The sequence below is a fragment of the Chanodichthys erythropterus genome, chromosome 10, assembly GCF_024489055.1.
Source record: "Chanodichthys erythropterus isolate Z2021 chromosome 10, ASM2448905v1, whole genome shotgun sequence".
NCBI classification, from domain to species: Eukaryota; Metazoa; Chordata; class Actinopteri; order Cypriniformes; family Xenocyprididae; genus Chanodichthys; species Chanodichthys erythropterus.
The window spans coordinates 24,894,582-24,915,765 of NC_090230.1; the positions used below are offsets into that span (position 1 = coordinate 24,894,582).

The following is a 21,184-nucleotide window of genomic DNA, read 5'->3' on the forward strand; positions in this document are numbered from 1 at the left end:
TTGGTTATTGACCTTCAGTCGCTTAGTTGCATAAATGGACATCCTGCATTGTGTTTGTCAGTTTGTTTACAACTTAAGTTTTGCTGACACTTGAAACAGTGTAATTGAAACTGGTAGTTTAAGTTCACGTGGTTAAACCATGGGTTACACGCATTATCACAGACGAGAGAGAATTCTCGAACAACAGGTTTTTTTTGTTTTGATTTGTTGTTTTTTTTGAGTGAGAATCACTGCGTCATTTCAAAACCTCGCCACAGGTGTTTGAGCCAGCATCCTTAATCCTTACATGAACTTCCTGACAGCGCTACTTGAAGATAAAAACACTCCGAGAACACAGATGACCTACTGCACTACATCTTTATTTTAGATGACATTTTGTTTTGATCTACATCAGCATAATGATTTCATTTATCTTCTTTTTACTCTTGAAAGGTGAGTACAGAATTTAAAATCCCCTGAGACTTTCGCTTTCATTTTGCAAAGTTTGGTTCAAGCCAGTTAAACGAAATACTTTAAAATTCTTTGATTATTGACAGATATAGGCCTACTTCATTTAAATACCGTAGCATTTAAAAATATCTTGGTGGTTTAATGTCCCCAGACAACAGTCTCATTAAAATGCTGATGTTAGTATCGCTAATATCAAAGCTGTCATGTGAACCCGAGACTGCGTGAAGAAGGTGGTCTGAGCTCGTTTGTTCTCGAATTGTGCCGCGGTTCGCATGAATATCCTCCTGGGACCCGGGAATAGACGTCTGTCCTCTGTAGTGCACATTATATTTTAGTGAATTTCTCTGACATCATGTCACAGTTTTAATGTCCTGTAAAGAGCACATTCAGCGCTTTTTTTTGAGTTCGCCACGACAACAACAACTTCTTGGTCTTTAAATATGACTGAAAATGAAAATGAGCACTCTTATGGAAATATGACAATATTTCGTAATTATCATTTAAATCAGATACATTTTCAAATTGTTTGATATCAATCAACATCTCAGGAAAATGTTATGAGGTTTCAAATCAAAATATGAGGAGACCAGGACTTAAATCATGGGATTTTAGGAGATACAACAAGTGAATAGGGAAATAACTTATATATAAATATTTCTATTATTTATTAGATATTTTTGAAAATGTTGCCAATTATTACTCCCATTATTACACTTCTTTTTTCATTGCATTTTGCTCCAAGAACACATTAATATGCAAATTAGATACAGTGTACAGATGCATTGAATGGGAAAATCCATGTTTTACTATTTTATTGCATTGCCTATGCATGTAATTTCATGCCATGTTATTTTTTAAACAACTTAGTCCTGGTGTCCACTACATAGCGTAACATCAATAAAATATAATTTTTCAAAAATGTTATTTTTAATTTGTTTCTTATGCTCTAAACAATATAATAACTTTTTTCGGGGTCTCATGAGGATATGAAAGCAACACTGACTTTTTTTATTACTTGTAAGTATATACAGAATACCAAATAAACAAGAGTAAAAAAAAAAATAATACAATTCCAAAAAGTCCAAATAGCAGCATAACAAAATTATAAATAAATGAAATAAAGAGACAATACTAAAGAAAATTAAATAAAGAAATACAAGGGGCTTAATCGTCAAAAAATACCTTCAAAAGATTACACACTTTAAGGGCTTTTTTGTGATACATGACATTTAAGAGCAACACAGACTCGGGTGTGCACTTGTTCATGAAACTAATTGTTGTGTTTTATATGCCAAATGTTGATATCTGTGAGTGTACAAAGACATAAAACATGTTTTAAATAGAAGGTTAAAAATGACTGTCAGATTTATGCTATTTTAAAAGTATAAATTATTATACTTTTCTAAAGCAGTCATTTGTCTCTTATTAAAAAAGACATGTTGATCTGCTTTATCAATGCATAAATGTTTTCTGAAAACACCTGCACTGTAAAAAAAAAAAAAAAAATCCCAGTAAAATTTACGGTAAAAAAAACGGCAGCTGTGGTTGCCAGAACTTTACTGTAAAAAACACAGTAGCAACGTAAAAAAAAATCTGTTACATTTTTTTTAAAATTTCATTAACTGATAAAATGTTAATTTACCAACCTAATGAAGTACTAATATCTGTTTTGTATCTTTATAATACACTGACAATCACCAAACACAGTGGTGATGAAAGTCACATGATGAATCAAAGTTCATCACAAGCAGATTTTCCACAAGCTGAGAAGGACAACACTAACGTTTAGACACAGTGGCACACAGTGTCATTCACACACACACTAAACACCATCATGGTAACATGCATGAAATTTTAAAAATGCAATAAACACTAATTTAACAACATTAGATGTAACATAAAACCCTAATGTACATAACTGATTAGAAGAAAATGAGAAAAACTAAGAAGAAAGAGTTATTTCAACGAAAATATATCAAATGTGAAGTGTCACACAAGGAATTGTGGGAATGTCAATTTACGTTTTTTTCACTGTAAATTTTACAATGAATTGTTATTTTTCACTTCCAAAAACTGTGAATTTAACGGTATTTTACCGTAACATTACATTAAATGTACCGTTAGGTCTATTACAGTTATTCACCGTATATAGTACGGAAACTTTCTGTAAAAACTTTCAATGCAGCATTTTTACAGTCTTTTACTGTTAAAATCACGGTCATTTTTTACAGTGTGTGATTGCTGATAAAGAAGCAACTCAACAAAAGTCAAGGGTCAACACTTCAAAAAGAGATGTGTTAAAAATGACACATGTTGTGCAGGATTTTAACACATGTGGTGAGTGTGCTCCGGGACTACACATGTGTCAAATTTAACACATAGTAAATGTGTGATCCATCTTAACACACAAATTGTGTAAGGTAATTTTAACACACAAACATGTCATTTAAACACATGAAGTGAAAATTATTAGCTACTAATTAAATGTTCATACAACAAAAATATTAAGCATTACCATCCATTTGTAATTCTACAAAACTGAAATAAAACAGACGTAAAAATGGTAGTAATTTAATTTAAAGTCAAATACTGTCAGGCTATAGAACAATGCATTCACAGAGGCAAAACAAAGTGCAATAAATCTCAATTTCATAAACTTAATTTAGATGATTAGATCAGTGTTTCCCAACCCTGTTCCTGGGGGCACACCAGCAGTACACATTTTCCAACTCTTTCTAATCAAACTCTCCTGATTCAACTCATCAGCTCATTAGAAGAGACTCCAAGACCTGAAATGTATGGGTCAGATAAGCGAGACATCCAAACTGTGTACTGTTGGTGTGCCTCTAGGTACAGGGCTGGGAAACACTGGATTAGATGACACAAACGCTTTGTAATGCTATCATCTACAATACAGTAAACATTAAAAAGTGTTACCAACAACTACACCTTGATTGATTGAAACAATCATACACAGTCAAGACTAACAGATGAAATTTCTCATAACATAAGATCAACTTATAAAATGTCAGATGCACACTGTTAGACCTTGCCAGATTGTTATTTACTGTAATTTACAGTTTGTTACTGTAAAGATACCCTGCACTGAATTAAAACTTGTTTACTCATTTCATTTGCAGAAACTAACTGCCTTAAATTGTCCGACTGCCATTATATTTACAAACTAATATTTATTATATGCTAATAATTTGAGCATATTATTATTGTACGCTCATTTTGATTGTAATATTTTAACCCCTTAACCCCCCTATTTTAACCCCCAGATGAAATGAGCCCTGTTCAGAGTGCACACTACAGACTGTTAAATCTAATATGTAATATATAATGAGATAATTAAGTAATTAATTAAGTGATGATTGAGAATTATTGAAGATAGCTGCTGTTTACAATCAATGAAGGAAAGAGAAACAACAAGAACAAAAAAATCGAAACACTAGAACTACAGACTTCAGCTGCAGCCTTAGATAAAAGAAGACATTACATCACTCAAGATCTCAGCAGAGGAGGATTAAACAACTCCATATACAGAAGCTCATAAACACACTCGATTCGAATTAAATTTCGATCAGATTGGAAGGGGTGGTATATTTATTTTCTAATCTGATCGAACAGCAAAAAATGACCATGTAAACGCTTGAATCCAACTACTTTCTCAACTGTATTCAGAAGTATCTGGGGCACATGCGCAGTGCAATGTTGACACATAACGCAGTGCGCAAGTTCACGTTCACATCTTTAGTTGTAAAGATGTATGCCAAGAGGCAGTGGCGCAGCTGTATCCCTTCGTCACAATATTGGAAATCTTTCCGTTTTAAAACAAGAATGTGAGCCAATGGATATCACACAAGAAGCAAAGTGCAAACTTTGTGCAAGAGTTACTATGCTGAAAAAGTCTCATTCTCAGTTAGCATTCACTAGGCCTACAGAAAGTGAAAGTAAAAGTGACGGCGCTGTCTGACGCTGCATTAATGGAGCATAATCAGATTACAATGTTTAGAGTTTTGAATCAGATTACAATGTTTAGAGTACATGTAAACAGATCTGCAATCAGATTCAATTGATTTGGATTTACCAGGACCCTTGAGAATTTGTTCATTGACAAAACATTGGCCCTGTATGGGCAGCCCTCACTTAGCCTCCAGGAAGCCCTTACTAGTCCCACGCAATATTCCCTCTAAGCTGCAGAGAACAAACATTAAAATACGGAAGAGGATTAGGGCCTAGCAATAATAAAAAAATAAAACCATCTCGAGATTAAAGTTGTTAAATTTCGAGAAAAAAAGTCAAAATAAAATGTTGAGAATAAACTTGTTAAATTACGAGAAAAAACTCGTTAAATTTCAAGAAAAAGGTCGAGATAAAATGTTGAGAGCAAAATCATTAAATTACAAGAAAAAAACTCGTTAAATTTAGAGAAAAAAGTTCAGAAAAAATGTTGAGAATAAAGTAATTAAATTACGAGAAAAAAGTCGTTAAATGACGAAAACAAATTCGTTAAATTACACATTAAACACATTAATTTAGTGACTGAACTGCTTGTTTTCAAACATATTATTTAATAAATCACTAAGTTACATCAAGGGTAAAATAAAATAGAAACGGCACATTGAAGGCCTTATTGTTCAGGTCTGATATAAAGTATGTTTTTGCTCAGGTGGCCAAAATGTGCGCTCAACAGAGAAAAGTTTTGCTCAGCGAGAAATAAAATTAAAGGGAACATTGGTCCCAAACAGTGCCCACGCTATTAATCTACAACAACAGCTAGTCTACACTGTAAAAACAACAACAAAACTGTGAAATTCATGGCACCACAGGGTGACAAATGTTTACCTTTATTGAAAATAACTCTTAAAAAACACAAGAAGCGTCTGCCAAACAAAAACTGTAAAATGAAGGTACAATATCTTAAATCATTCTTTGTAAAATGTACATTTCTTGTAGTTAACAATTAGCTGAAAACAGCACATGCATGAGCTGATATAACTATCAGTGCATCAGTATCTACACCATTACTGTCTTTAAATAAAGCAACATGCAGCAGATCATCAGTGTTTCTGGATCATCACTGACTGAAGCTCAGGATCTACTCTCCATCACAATGGTGACACACAAAACTCAGATAACAGAAACAACATTAAACACTAACAGATCTCTCTAGATCTCTGCATCTTCACTTATTACAAACCACTCTGACTTTGTTTCTTTCATACAAATCTTCTATTTAGTTGGGCCCTTGACTTCTTAACTTTAATGTTTCTTTTTGTGCTGTAACTGCATGTCTTTAAAACAATCCCTGTAACACAGGGGAATCTGAACATCCGTGTTGTTCTTTTTCATACAATAAATGCAAATTGGGATGAAGGCAACAAACTCCATAAAATGGCCCAAATGATGAGAGAATTCCAACTGTTTAAACTACCTTAAGTCTCCTGAAGTTGTTTAGACAGAAATGATCTCAATTTGAGAAACTGATTGTTTGTTCTCCAGGTGTGTCTGGTGCTGAAGATGCAGTGAAGTCAGTATCAGTGACGGAGGGAGATTCAGTCACTCTAGATGCTGGTCTTATTGAAACACAGAGGGTTGATCTGATACTGTGGACGTTTGGACCTGACAGCACTCGTATAGCTCAAATCAACAAAATGACCGATATGGTCTCATTATACAACAATGTTCTTGATGGGAGATTCAGAGACAGATTGAAGCTGGATGATCAGACCGGATCTCTGACCATCACAAACATCAGAGCTGAACATGCTGGACTTTATCAACTACAGATCTTTGGTGGAAAAGAAGTCCCACCCAAAAAATTCAGTATTATTGTTTCTGGTAAGTAGTTAAAATAGAATTTGCATTCGGTTTGACTTCATTGCATTGAAGTATTGCTCCATACTAGACATACTGTATGTCAGTCAGCAGCAAAACTGACTAAGAAATTTAGCCAAGTTATCTTGTGCCAGCTGAACCTGCAGTATCTGGTTTGTAAAGGGTATAATGATATCTGAATCACTGCCTGCTATATGTAATTTAAGGCAAGAAACCAAAACTCCTTTTGGCATGATCCAATTGACATATGGTGTCGTTTTGATTCGTAAATGATGATGTGCATCAGGGCACAAGATTTGATTGTTTTATCTCATGCAGTGTGTCATACACACAGAAAAAAAGGTTAAAATTGTACCTTTAGGGGTACAGCAGCTTGTTGCTGGGGCAGTACCTTTAAAGGGACATTTTTGTAACTTTTTTATAAAAAAAAAAGTACTAATATCAGCAGCACCTCTGAAAGAATGTTTCAGGAACATCAAACTAATCTTTAAATAACATTCTACTAACATTAAGGAAACTGGACAATTTTATGTTCTTGGAATGTTACAAATCAATGAATTTTAAATCAAAATTAAGTTAAAAAAAACATTTGAGGAACATCATACCTTATAAAAATATTCCTCTAACATCAAGAAAACTGGACATATTTTTACGTTCCCAGATCGTAAATATTTAGAGAACTTTCTTATAACAAAATTCTGTTAGCTGAGTATTCACTTATCTTGTTTCAGTCAAAAATGGGTCACATGATGGAAGTAAAACATGTTTGGCAATAATGTAAAATTTCACAGTAGTGACTCTTCTCCTGATTTCCCATTTTTGCAGTAGTCTGAGTAGTTCACTCTTAGAAAGGATGTGTTAAAACTGACTCAAACTGTGTTAAAGGGACAACATTTGTTGTGTTCATTTTGACACATTCACCGAGTCAATGATTTTAACACAGTAAATGTGTCTGGAAGGATAACCAGAGGTGTAGTGATGAACACCTGCTGTTAACAAGCAGAATCATTGAAGGAAAGAGGAAAACAGCAACAGAATAAAACACCTGTGCTACTTCTGAACATGAAGACCAGAGGTGCAATAATCTTTGTCAAGTCCAGTCAAAAAACATCACTTACACATCAGTGCTTGTGTTTTGGGACAACACTTGTGTTCATTTTGACACTTCACTGTGTCAAACACAGACATTCAGAATGTGTCAAAAAGCGTTTGTTAAAAAACGACTCAAATTCTTACACATCAGTGTGTGAGTTTAGGGACAGCACTCGTTGTGTTAATTTTGACACATTCATTGTGTGATGATTTTAACACATTAAATGTGCCAGAAAGGTGGTCTTTTAACAAGCAGAATCAGTAAAGGAGAAATTCTCAATTTTAAGTCACCATCATGGAGATCAGACTTTTTAACATTAGATTTTGTTTGGGATGTTGTAACTGAGTTATAACAGACAGACAAACAAAGAGAAAAGATGATCAGGTGTGGGTTATGTTTTCACATAATCATTATTTGTAGTGATGTTACAGTCTGTGCCGAGGCTTGGGAGTGTGTGTCGAGAAATCCCAAAAGCTTTCAGTGAAGCGTTTATCGAGGCTTGTATCGTTTTAGATCAGTGACGTCATTGATGACGTTCGAAGCCTCGCTTTTGCCTGACTGGTTCGAATGGTTTGACTGGATGCGGTTTAAATCTTGGCGCGATATTTTGACAGATATATAAACCATGGGATCCCCTCAGATTGTGTGGTTTTAGAATAATAATATCTTCCCTCCTGCATAAAATGACCAAAGAATTTATTACACACATTTAATAGCCCCATTCATTTAAAGCCAATATGTTTATTACACAGTTATGCTATACAATCATTATATACAACCAGAAAATACACATTACATTCAAATAAATATTTAAGTCTTTGTGGAAATGTGTGTTTTTTTCTTCACTGTTATTTCTAAGCCATAACTGCTGCAAAATAAAGTGTATCAGATCACATCAGGTCATCTGTAATGTGTCTACTTGTTTTACACACTTTGACCACCAGGTGGTATTGTGAGCAAATTAAGCCTCGATAAATGAACCCTTTTGTGAACCACTTGGCTGAAAAGCTTCAATGCTTCATGAGGCTTCATCTCGCCATCACTAATTATTTGATCTGAATCACTGAACTCATTTAGAGCCCAATCTCTGAGTTAGATTTACATTATTGATTACAGCAGCACTGTGATCCTGCAGCACAAGATCAGCTTTATCAATATAATCTGAGGGATTTCTCAAAAGCTGATCTGGTTTATAAAAAAAAAAAAGTTATTTTAGGCACACACAGACATCAATAATCATCCTGTGATTCTCAACAATGGTGAGAATAATAAAGCATGTTGCAGTGCATTCTGGGTGCCACCAATCAAAATCTGGCTCCCATCATGCATTACTGTATATGAGCTGAATTGTCTTAGTAATTTCTTTATTCTCACTATTTTATTTTTTTCTGTTTTTCTGTGACTTTTTAGTAGCTTGTTTTCTAATGTTCAGAGTTGATCTGTTGATCAGAATATGTTGCTTGTCAATGTCATTGATACATACAGTGATTCTTGATGCCTGTGTGTGCTTAAAGGAAGACTTTAAGAAACTCTTTGGATTTTATTGATAAAGCTGATCTTCTGCTGCAGGATCACAGTGCTGCTGTAATCAATAATGTAAATCTAACTCAGAGATTGAGCTCTAAATGAGTTCAGTGATTCAGATCAAACAATGATTATGTGAAAACATAACCTACACCACCTGATTATCTTTCTCTTTGCTTGTCTGGCAGTTATAACTCAGTTACTACAACTTCAAAAAAAAAAAAAAAATTAAAAAGTCAAGGGTCAAAAGCAAACCCCGATCTCTGTGATGGTGACTTAAAATTGTGATTTTCTCCTTTGGTGATTCTGCTTGTTAACAGTAGGTACTCATCACTAATGTTCAATAATCACACGATTAATTAATTATCTTGTCTGATCTCGACCACACCTCTGGTCTTGAATGAACTTGGTTTTGGACAACCTGGTCTCATGACGAAAACGTACATTTGCGCTCCGTTTCGTTTTAAAATAATGTCCCACCGACGCTACGCCTAAACCTACTAAACCTAATCAATGGTGTTAACAAAACCAAACGTGACGTAAGAAGCATCCGCGATCGTGTACCATTTATCAGCTCGTTTAGATCTCTCTTTTTTTTTTTTTGCCCCAGTCAGTCGCCTTTCATGGGATTCGTACCCAGGCAGGGGGGGGAGTCGACTAACAAACTAGCTAACAAGCAAGCTTGGTTGCAGTCAAAAAAAGCGAAACACGTAGAGCCGGAAAGTCCAAAGTACGTTCGTTTACAAATCGGGCTCTCCGTTAAGAAGTGTTTTGAAGTCGTGACATGATATTGTGCGAGGAGACGTTAAAACGAGGCTTTACAAATCCATAATCCAACCCCGGCCATCATCGAAACCGTCTGTGAAAACGAGCCAAAGTGCTCATTGACGTTTTACCGGCCTCTAGTGTTCGTTTCTGTCGGAAACTGCAGTCACACGTACATGCCAGTACGTAATTTTGTGTCTTGCAAAGACGTGCAAAGACGTCTCTCCCATGAGACCAGGTTGGTTTTAAAGGTCTGGTCTTCACCTCTGAAATGAACACATAGATGTGTAAATGTGTAATATTAACACATTACAGCTGTTCTTGGCTGCACAGATTGTGTTGATGCTGTGAACAAATACACAGGTTGTGTTGATTTTAAAACTACACATTATGTTTACAACAATTGAATTCTTCCAACACATTTTTTTTAATTGATTGTTTTCTGTTTATTCTCTGATGTTTTCCAGCTCGTCTGCCTGTTCCTGTCATCAGTAGAGACTGTTTTACATCATCATCATGTTCATTGGTGTGTTCAGCTGTGGATGTGAGTCATGTGACTCTCTCCTGGTACAAAGGAAACAGTTTATTGTCCAGCATCAGTGCGTCTGATCTCAGCATCAGTCTCTCTCTACCTCTGGAGGTGGAATATCAGGATAAAAACACCTACAGCTGTGTGCTGAACAATCCCACCAGCAACCAGACTCAACATCTAGACATCGGTGAACTCTGTCTGTCATGTTCAGGTACGGCAGTGCTGATTTGTTCTGCTCTACACTGTTAGACCTTGCTGTAGAAAAATGGACAAATTCTGACACTAACTAACCATTTTCTATTAAAACATTAATATGCTATAGAAAACAATGCATTCTGGGTAATATTTGTCATTTTCGAGAAAGTAGCCTACAGGAATATGCTGTTATCACTCAAAGTCGACACTCAGAGGCTGTGTTCAAATCACACCCTATACCCTCATTCACTATTCCCTACATTAGTTCACTAATATAGTACACTAATATGACTGCAATATTGCAGTCACCATCGTAGTGATCAGTGTCTGCTTAAGTTGGGCTCTTGACTCTTTAACATGATCTTTCTCTGGCTGCTGTAACTGAGTGTTTATAAAACACATTTGTTATGGCAGGAAAAAGCCAACATGAAGTTGATCAGGTGTTTTGGCTGTTGTGATGATGCTGTAATCATCTTGGACTTGTCTAAGTCACTGAGCTTTTTCTGTGTCTAGTCTTTGATAAAATGGGTATTTTATGTTTATTCTATGTCTGTGATTCAACAACATATGGTTATGCTTTCAACAATACATAACTATAGGCAGTGAACATTTTTTTTTTCTTCACATTTGTTTCTGCCATAATAAATGTGACTTACAAAAATAGTTAAGGCAACTGAGAAAAAAACAACAACAAAAAAAAAATGATGTATAAAAAGCTCAACTAAAGCTATTTTTGTTTCATTGTGGTGGAGAGTGTTTGCTTTAGTTTAGTAAGCCACCGATTTTGTGTAACTGCAGTGTTAACACTGATATCGTTTAAAATACTCACTTTCCATAAAACACCAACACCTAATCTTTTGTTAATTCTCAATAAGAACTTAGATGTATGACAGAAATAAAGTCATTAGTAATAAGTGCAATAAGTGGAAGTCATTTGTAGTTGTGTCTCTCTTTTCTCTGTTCTTGTTGTTTCTCTTTACTTCAGTGATTGTTTATCATCCTCAGGTGTCACTAATTGTCAAACATCAGTTATATGAATCACTTAATTATCTCTTTAACTTCATCAGTGTTACTTTTAACACCCTGTAGTGTGGACACATATGCATACTGTGGGGTGTTCATTTAACACATATATTTCCAGTTCTTAGGTTTTCCATAATTACAACATCAAATTTGTTTAATCTGCACCATTTTGCATGTCTTTCTGATCTATTGTTTTTTAGTGGATGACTCGACGATCACAACAGAAAATGGTCTATCATCCAGTCATTTAGCACTGATCTGTGTCTTTGTTGGAGTAACTGTCCTAGTCGTTGCTGCTGTTGGGATGATCACTAGCCACAGAAAATTCATAAATACAAATCAAATGGGTAAGTATGATCTACAGCTGTAAAATAGAAAACATGAGAATTATTGAGAAAAAAAAGAATATATATCTGGTTTAGTCATGAAACGCTAGAGGGAACAGACTGATTGGTCCGTTACATTCAATCTGCAAGCAATATCACACCATTACTACTTGGCACAAGCTTATTTTCTCTGCTGATCCTGCAGGCAATGATATTGCTTGCTTAACATTTAACCCTCTGGAGTCTGAGGCTGATTTAGGGCTTGGAGAAGTTTTGACATGCCCTGACATTTGTGCTTTTTTCAGTTGTTCATAAACATATAAATGACAAAAGTGTCATTACACTTTATTCAGCACAAACTAGGCTACAATAATATGTGAGGAACATGTATGTACATGTTTGTATTTTTGAAGGAATAATGTTTATGCGTGGTTATTGAAAAAACAAAAAACTTAAGTCACTGAAATAAAGCCAAAAAATATATATTAAATCTTTGTTCACAAGACTTTTGGGTATTGGAGGTTGTAGACTAGAGATTTTGCTTAAGAATTATGTAAAAATTATGCTGCCTACTCCTTCATATAAAAAAATATATTGATTTAGTTTTTGTAAGACACTTTTTGTCAAGAAACGCAATATGCATGGAGGCGTGAATGATCATGAATAATGGGCCATTTAGACCTGAGAAGACAAAAGAATCACATAATAATGACCTGAAATGACTTGCATATTATTAAGGCCTTTCAGTCAGGTAGGCTGTGAAAAAACCCTCTGTAATAATGTCTCTGCTCATCATAAACAGCAATACTGTGAAATATTATTACAATTTAAAATAATGGTATTCTATTATATTCTTTAAAATATAATGTATTTCTGTGAGGCAAAGTGTTTGAACAATTATGTTACCTCTATGGCATTTCATATAGGCTTTTAGCTTAAAAGCATGCATATTTGGAGAAATATTGATGAATTCTTATATATTTATGTAAATTTTCTATACTGAGAAGTAATATTATTGCCATCAATATGAGTGCTGGATACTGTGTTTTCAATTCATACTTGCAGCCGGAGGGCGCTCTCTGTGCACATTTAGTCCACAAATTATTCTAAAGAAGAAGGGGACATTTCAGGAATGGTGTTTTCAATTCATACTTGCTGCCGGAGGGTGCTCTATACACCTTTAGGCCACAAATTCATATAAAGAAGAAAAGGAACTAGGAACTGACGGCATGTCTTCTACAGATCGCTAACCATGGCTTTAACATCCAAATAAACACTTTTCAAGACAATAAATACACGATTGAGATGATGTATGCATGTATTGTCTCTGAATTTGCGTCTGAATAGCGCTGGCTCCGTGGGCGTGGCCGCATTAGCGGGTAATGAGCTGAATCTCGGACTTCTGACATGGCTCTCTTTTCATACAGATTACATAAACACAGAATGCTTGTTTTCGATTTGACTTGCACGATTTAAAACCTGACATTTCAATGTTTCTTTAGACGTAAGTGTCATTTTTTTTGTCATTAGTATTCACTAAGTTACAGTTAATTTTCTGAGAACTATTAGATTGGACTTCGTTCAGAGGGAGAGGAGAGATCATACATCATGTTAGTTTTCTTTATTTTACAAAAAGCGCAACATTGTGTTTTTACTCTGAGTGTACACAAATAAAAGAAGATATACTATAGTTTCAATTGATATATTACTTATGTCTCTTTGACAAGAAATGATGGAGTATTTTAAGTCTGTTTTGCTGCAATGTGAAAAAAATCCTGCAAAACGTGCCGGTGCGTTTTCAGACCTCAGGGAGTTAAATAGTCTGGTTCATTGTTTGATCTAGAGCATTGGCTCTCAAACCTGTCCTGGTGGAGCACCAGCCCTGAACATTTTGTATGTCTCTTTACATCTGACACATCCAGTCTCTACTAAGAGCTCATGAGTTGAATCAGGTGTGATAGATGAGGGAGGCATACAAAACGTGCAGGCCTGCTGGTACTTCAGGACAGGTTTGAGAAACACTGCTGTAGGGTATAGTAGTGGGAAGTTCAGCTCATTATACTGACCCGGATCTTTGAATCTTGTTCATCAAAATGAACAAATCTTTTTTTTTCATTCATTTCAACAAATAAAATTAAATTAAAATGTTACATGTTAATGGTCAAATTCCCCAACACATCTTTTTGTGCTATCTTATGCTAAATGATCACATTTAGCATAAGAAAAAATACAAATAAATAGAATAAGAAAAAAAACTATGCAACCAAATTATGAGAAACAAAAATTATTAATTTTTTGCTTAGCGGGGTCTTTAGGCTATGCAGTCCGTTAATGCCCTGATATACTTCAATCAAAATCGAAGAATGAACTGATTTGACGTAATTTCGAACAAAATCAGGCCAAAATGAAGTTTGTTTGTGTTCATTTTGGAAGTTCGAAACGGCTTGCCAAATTGAACATTCATGAAAAGTTTGGTCCAGCTGCGAAACACCTTCGTACTACCATTGGTCAGTGACGATAACGTAGTAGGTGTCCGCCTTCTTTCACTTGGAACTTGCTCTGGCTCATTTTGCATGTTGCGGGTGAAAACATGAAAATGACTCTGATAATATCCACCGATAGTGACTTGTGCCCTTCAGTCCACAGTAAGCAGGGTCTTAAATAGCACTATTGTGGCGCTGACCACAGCAAAGTGGCCAAAAGTGATGTGCAGAGGTTTTTTTAATGACCTTAAAAGTCTGTTTAAACCATCAAAATATATTTATATATTTTAAATATTTTAAAATACGAAGGAAGAACAAAACACTAAACTTACTGAAGGTATTTATCTGACAAAATTGTTTGGCAAAAAAGGAAAACTACAGCTACAGGTTTTAGAAAAACAGAAAAGCTCACAGGAAAAAAGCCCACATTAAAAGCAATGGATGACACATAAAGCCAACTCTCAGTGCTAAATTGAGCTCTTTTTCACTTTAAACAGTCAAATACACACACAATAATGTCAAAATGCCAGTGAGTATTCATGTAAACCATAGACTGTAAAAAAATATGGACGTAGCGTCCGTGACGTCACCCATAGAGTTCTGAACAGCAGTTTTGAAGCGAAAATGAGGCCGCGGCCATCTTAGCTGCGCGTCACCGCACGTCACTCCCGGATAACTGAAAATGGGCAAAGAGGCGGGGAGGTGGTTTGAGCTGATGTGATTGGTTGCTGAAACCACACCCGCCTAGCTCGACGTGACCATGTTAGCAAGCAAAGGAGCTATCTACGATCTAAAATATTAATGAAGATAAGTTTTATCATTAGAAAGTTCTAAAGGTTTACTGTCAATCTACAGTGTTTTTTTTTTTTTTAAGATATAGATACTCCAACACCAGTAGTGTTGGGTGTGCAAATAACAACATGGAAAATCAAAATGGGACTTCATACCTTTATAATAGAGATCGCGAGAAGAATCCAATCTGTGGCACTTGGGTAAAATATGAATGTCCATTGCAAAACAAAAAACCCAGATGTATAAACTATCCATTAAAGATGTATAAATTATCCTTTTTTGCATTACATTTCTTCAGAATGATCTGCTCTCTGTCATCGTTCTTCAAGAAATAATGCAATCTGAGCAGCGTTTATGTTGTAAAACTGTATACGATCATATCTGTCACGAATCCTGTCAGTTCCGGACTACATTTCCCATCATCCCCCCTGTCAATCACATGCACTCACTCCACCTATCACCTGTTGCCACATCCACCCTAGCACACCACACTGATCACCACACCCAGCTGCAGCTCATTATCAGGACTATAAAGGACTCACACTCACACCACCAGTTTGCGAAGTCTTGATTACCCAGTGTGTCATTTCTGAGCGTTTCCTTGTTTCCTGTCTGCCTGTGTTTGATCTTGCCTGTTCTTGTTTATTGACCCGTTGCTGCCTGTCCTGACTCTTGCCTTGTATACTGTTCTGTGAATGATATCCGCCTGCCTCGATCTACTGCCTGTACCCAGACGACGTTTCTGCCTGTTCCTTACTGTTCCTGTTTGCCCCTGATCGACCCAGCCTGTACGACTATGCTCACTGTAAATAAAAGCTTGCATATGGATCTCTGCCTCAGTCCCGTTTTGTTACAATATCTAACAAACAAATGAGCCCGAGTCCAAAGTATATTTTTTCAAAATAGTGCAGCAGTTTTAGTTATAATATCCAAGCAGTGCTGTCAGAGTTGTATATCCTCCTGGTATTGTCATTGTAGTAAATCTCACAAACAAAACTTTCAGCCAATGCCACGATCCAACAGCATGTGTTCTGTCTCTTCCCCATGCGAGCACATCTACACAGACACACATCAGTCTCGAATATTATGCAGCAAGCCATATTTTATAATTGTATAAAATAATCGAGAAAAAAAACGGCTGAGATGCCAAATTCAGCGGCAGCTGAGGTAAAGTGAGTGACGGCTCACAGACAGCAGCGCAATCTGTCACTCAAGTTACCACGCCCTTAATTATGCAGAACCTTAAGGCTTAATATAATTTAAAAGAATGAGTTAGAAAAAAATGTTTTTTTCTGCTATAAACTTGGCCAATTTAACAGGGGACTCAATGAGATTCTGCTCTCTTTTGGAGCCTGTCCCTAGCGGCCAGTCGATGAATCGCAGTTTAAGTCACTTCCGTATTGGCTTCACGAGAAACTGGGGGAGGTTGCTGCTTGATGTAAACACAGTCAGTTATGTTTTAAGTGAATGTAAGCAGTTGAGAAAGAAAGCGCATGTGTAACAGTATAATGGATCCGTGCATCAGGTCTTAAAGTGACAGCAGCCTAATAAACCTGCTGCCAAATTATGAGATCATATTAGAAATAAGATGGTGAGCAAAAATATATATAAACAACAATCTTTTCTTACCTTTTGTTTAAGCAGGACGAAGTCCTGGGCAAAACACTGAGCTGAGGAATGGTAAGATATTGTTACTGAGTCTATTCTGTCATCAAACATCATTACAATTTCTAATCTCTATTTCCATTCCAGTTTGTTCAGCTGATGAGGTCATTCCTGAGAAACTGAAGACGGTGTCGGTGACGGTGGGAAAGTCCGTCACTCTAAACACCGGCATCACTGAAATACAAAGCTTTGATGTGCTGCAGTGGAGGTTTGGAAAATCAGGTGCAGATCAAACAAATCCATTTGTTGTCATTTCCAGACTGAATGACCTGAACAATAGTGACTGTCACGACCATGATGAAAGTTTTAGAGATAGAGTACACCTGGATCAAAACACTGGATATCTCACAATCAGTGACATCAAACCTACAGACTTTGGAGTTTACAAACTAAATATCACCAGGAATGGACAAAATATGATCTCCAAGACATTTCTTGTCCAAGGTGAGCATCTCAAATCTGTCAGTGTAACAAAGATTGAACAATTCATACATTTTACTGCATTTATTGGCTAAATTTGGCAAACAGTTCCCATATTGCATTAAAATATTATTAAATCATCTAGTGCAGGAGATGATAATGCAGTGCATTTTTCTTAAAGCTTCATTAATCATATCAATATTTAATATTTAATGGCAAGTGAAAAGATCCTATTTCAGTCATCAATCAGTTGCCAAATATGAGCTAAACATTTAAAAGATGCAGCTATAAATAAAAGTCCTTTTAGTCTCTTTTGCACTGTTTTTGTCCTGTATTTGTATATTTTAGGCATATATTTGAGTTACGGTCACTAGATGAAGATGTTTGACACATTTTGACACTATCTTACAGATTCTTCAGAAAGCAGAGAAGATGCATCAGAGGAGACAAACTCACTGTTGAAGAACGGACAGATCACTGAAAACACGTGTCTATAGTGACATTATCCCTGTGTGCTTTTACGAGCCTTTAAATCGATCAAATGTGTTTGAAATGAATGCTTCATACCTGTGAAAGGTACAACGGGAAAGGGTTTGTTTTACACTATCATGTTTTTTGGTTATTTTTAATGTTGATGAAATGTATTACCATTAACAGTCATATTGTCTGTTATGCAGATATTCGTTATGTATATTTTATGTCTGATACATTTTATGTTGTCAGTTACTGTTTTGAACAATTTTAAAGGGATAGTTCACCCAAAAATTTAAAATTCTGTCATCATTTACTCACCCTCAAGTTGTTCCAAAGCTGTATGAATTTCTTTGTTCTGCTGAACACAAAGGAAGATATTTTGAAGAATGTTTGTATCCAAGCAGATCTCACCTGTGTGTTCTGTCCTCTAGTGGACAATCAGTATGTTGGGAATGTGGGTTTGATTACAGTTTTATAATGAGAATAAGAGGCTGCATTTTAAAGGATTAGTTCACTTTCAAATAAAATGTTCCTGATAATTTACTCACCCCCATGTCATCCAAGATGTTCATGTCTTTCTTTCTTCAGTTGAAAAGAAATGAAGGTTTTTGATGAAAACATTCCAGGATTATTCTCCTTATAGTGGACTTCAATGGCTTCCAGATGGTTGAAGGTCAAAATGTCAGTTTCAGTGCAGCTTCAAAGGGCTTTAAACGATACCAGATGAGGAATAAGGGTCTTAGCTAGAGAAACGATCGGCCATTTTCTAAAAAAAAATTAAATGTATATGCTTTATATAACCAAATGATCGCATCACAAGTGCTTCTGCCAAAACCGCACTTCCATATTCTTCAAAAAGCTTACGCTGTATGTCCTACGCCTTCCCTATTCTACTTAGGGAACGAATGCAGCACCAGTTTTTTTTTTTTTTCTCTAAGTAGAATAGGGAAGGCGTAGGACATACAGTGTAAGTGTCACGATCACCATCTGTTCCTGTTACAATCCTGTCAGTTCCCGGACTACATTTCCCATCATCCCTCCTGTCAATCACATGCACTCACTCGACCAATCACCTGTTGCCACATACAGCCATGCACACTCCACACTAATCACCACACCCAGCTGATGCGCATTACCTGGACTATAAGGGACTCACACACACACCACCTCACTGCAAAGTCTTGATTACACCGTGCGTCATTTCCGAGCATTACTATTCCTGTCTGCCTGTCTGTTACCGTTACTGCCTGTTCCTGTTTCTTGACCCGTTGCTGCCTGTCCTGACCCTTGCCTGTTATACTGTTCTGTGAATGATATCCGCCTATCCTGACCATTGCCTGTTTCCTGATTACGATTCTGCCTGTCCCTTGCTGTTCTCGTCTGCTCCTGATTGACCCTGCCTGTACGACATTCTTAATAAAGCTTGCATTTGGATCTTACCATGAGTCCCGAATCGTCACAGTAAGTGTTTGGAAGGCGATCTTTCCCCATTTTCCCCTGCTGTCTTTTCACAGTAAACATTGCAAATTAATAAACATTATTTATATAAAAGCTATAATGAATAGAGAATATTATGTTTAGTAATTTGAGGTTCTGCCATACTGTAAGAAAATAAAACAGACCCTTTTCACATTTCTGTTGGGTAAACTTTTAGACTAGGTCTACATATATATATATATATATATATATATATATATATATATATATATATATATATATATATATATATATATATATATATATATATATATTTGTTTCCTTTGGCACAAATAGCAAAAGAAAAACTCCACAATGTTTGAACAACTTTCAAAAAGATGGAAAAAATAGAGAGCGATTGATAATGTCAGTCAGAAGAAAGATCACTCCCACAGCTGCTGTATTAGAAACACCTTCACAGCAGCGTTAACTAGTTTTTTTGTAATTTTTTGCAAATGTAATATAATAAAAAACTTTGTGAGATTTACGATACTGATGACCGCTAAAATGCGTCATCACAGTTTGTGAAAAGGGTCTAGTAATTGACGGCGCAAATTAAGTTTATTTCATTTGTATTTTAACCTCCTTCAATTTACAGTATTGAAAACACGCTGTCGGTTGGGCATTTCTTCAGAATCTGTTTACTGCACTGTAAAAAATGAGCGTGATTTTAACGGTAAAATATTGTAAAAAATTGTAAATAGGTTAACAGTAAGTTCCCATATTACACTGTAAAATGTAATTAGTTGAGTTTACTTAGAAAGCTTAATTAAACTGTTGGGTTTACTTAAACTTAAGGAAACCGATTGCCTTAAATTTAGCAAGTAAGTTAACTCATCATTTTGAATTGATAAAACTAACTACCACACAGTACAGAGTACTTAGAAATCTTGAGGATTGGTAATTCAATTTTACAAATTGAGTACTTAGTTCAGTCATGTTAAAAATCTTGTTCACATTATGTGGAAACTGCCTTAAATTTCTCAAGCATTTTTTACTCCGTTGCAACAATGGACCATACATTTATTTGTATTTATTAAACTGGAGATACTGTTGAAAATAATAAAGTTTGATGTCACCATCATGGTGGAAAGTGTTTGCTTTTGTTTGCTTGACCTTGACTTTTAACATTAGTGTTTCTCTGGCTGTCGTAACTCAGTGTTTGTAAGACACAGCTGTTGTGGTGAAAAAAAGCCAAGTGAAATGCTGGGATTGATCAGTTGCATCTTTCCTGATGATATCATTGAATACCCACAGATTTAATCCTGAGGTTTATACTTGATCAAAAGTGTGGTTTGTCATTAAAAACAGATAAGTATGTTTTTTTTTAATAATCAATGAAACTATAGAAAGAGACTGAGCACTGTTTAAATCACATTTTAAATATGTTAGTCAAAAAACATTTTCAGAGACATCAGAATCAGTGTGTAAATCTCAACAACAGTGACATGCAATGCATGCTGGGAGTCATCATAAAACTCATCCATGGCTCCCGGCATGCATTGCAGCATGAAGCATGTCACCGTTGTTGAGATTTATACGCTGATTCTTGATGTCTCTGTGTGTCTATGTAGCCCAAAATGTTTTTTTACTAACATATTAAAAATATGATTTCAACAGTGCTCTGTCTCTTGCTATAGTTTCGTTGATTATTAAAAAATACTTATTTGTTTTTAATGACAAACCACACTTTTGATCAAGCATAAACCTCAGGATTAAATCTGCGGGTATTCAATGATATCATCAGGAAAGATGCAATAGATCAATCCCAGCATTTCTCTTGGTTTTTTCACCATCCAATCCAATACTTTTTCCTAAAAAAATGTCTTTTAATTATAAAAACAGTTTTGTTACTGCCTTTTAACAGTCCCAAATATAAAATGTTCTGCACAATGCTATGACGTCCGCTTCTTGTTGTAGTGTTATGTCTCTTGTCACCTGACTGATATGATCTGCATTGAAGTTTGTGCATGTTTCAATTGAGGAACTTCAGTTTATAGTATCAGTGTGATATACATATCACATTTTTTTCACATATTAACTCTTTACGTCATAATCCTAACATTTATTTCAAAGTCCCATTTTTTTAAGCAAAGTCTCTGTTCTTTTGATATATTACATG

General features: G+C 35.6%; 1 protein-coding gene across 2 annotated transcripts; it reads left to right on the forward strand.

Moving 5' to 3' along the window:
* The first annotated feature begins 268 nt into the window (after positions 1-268).
* LOC137028018 (SLAM family member 5-like) lies at positions 269-18,072 on the forward strand. Of its 2 annotated transcripts, none has more exons than XM_067396695.1 (7): positions 269-432; positions 5,959-6,297; positions 10,144-10,419; positions 11,627-11,773; positions 16,669-16,707; positions 16,780-17,136; positions 17,524-18,072. In XM_067396695.1, exons 1-7 carry the CDS (start codon positions 399-401, stop codon positions 17,607-17,609), a joined length of 1,278 nt encoding a protein of 425 aa, XP_067252796.1. In that variant the 5' UTR covers positions 269-398; the 3' UTR covers positions 17,610-18,072. The 2 variants fall into 2 exon arrangements, with proteins under 2 accessions (XP_067252796.1, XP_067252797.1); XM_067396696.1 differs by having other exon boundaries at positions 16,672-16,707.
* Positions 18,073-21,184: the final 3,112 nt, after the last annotated feature.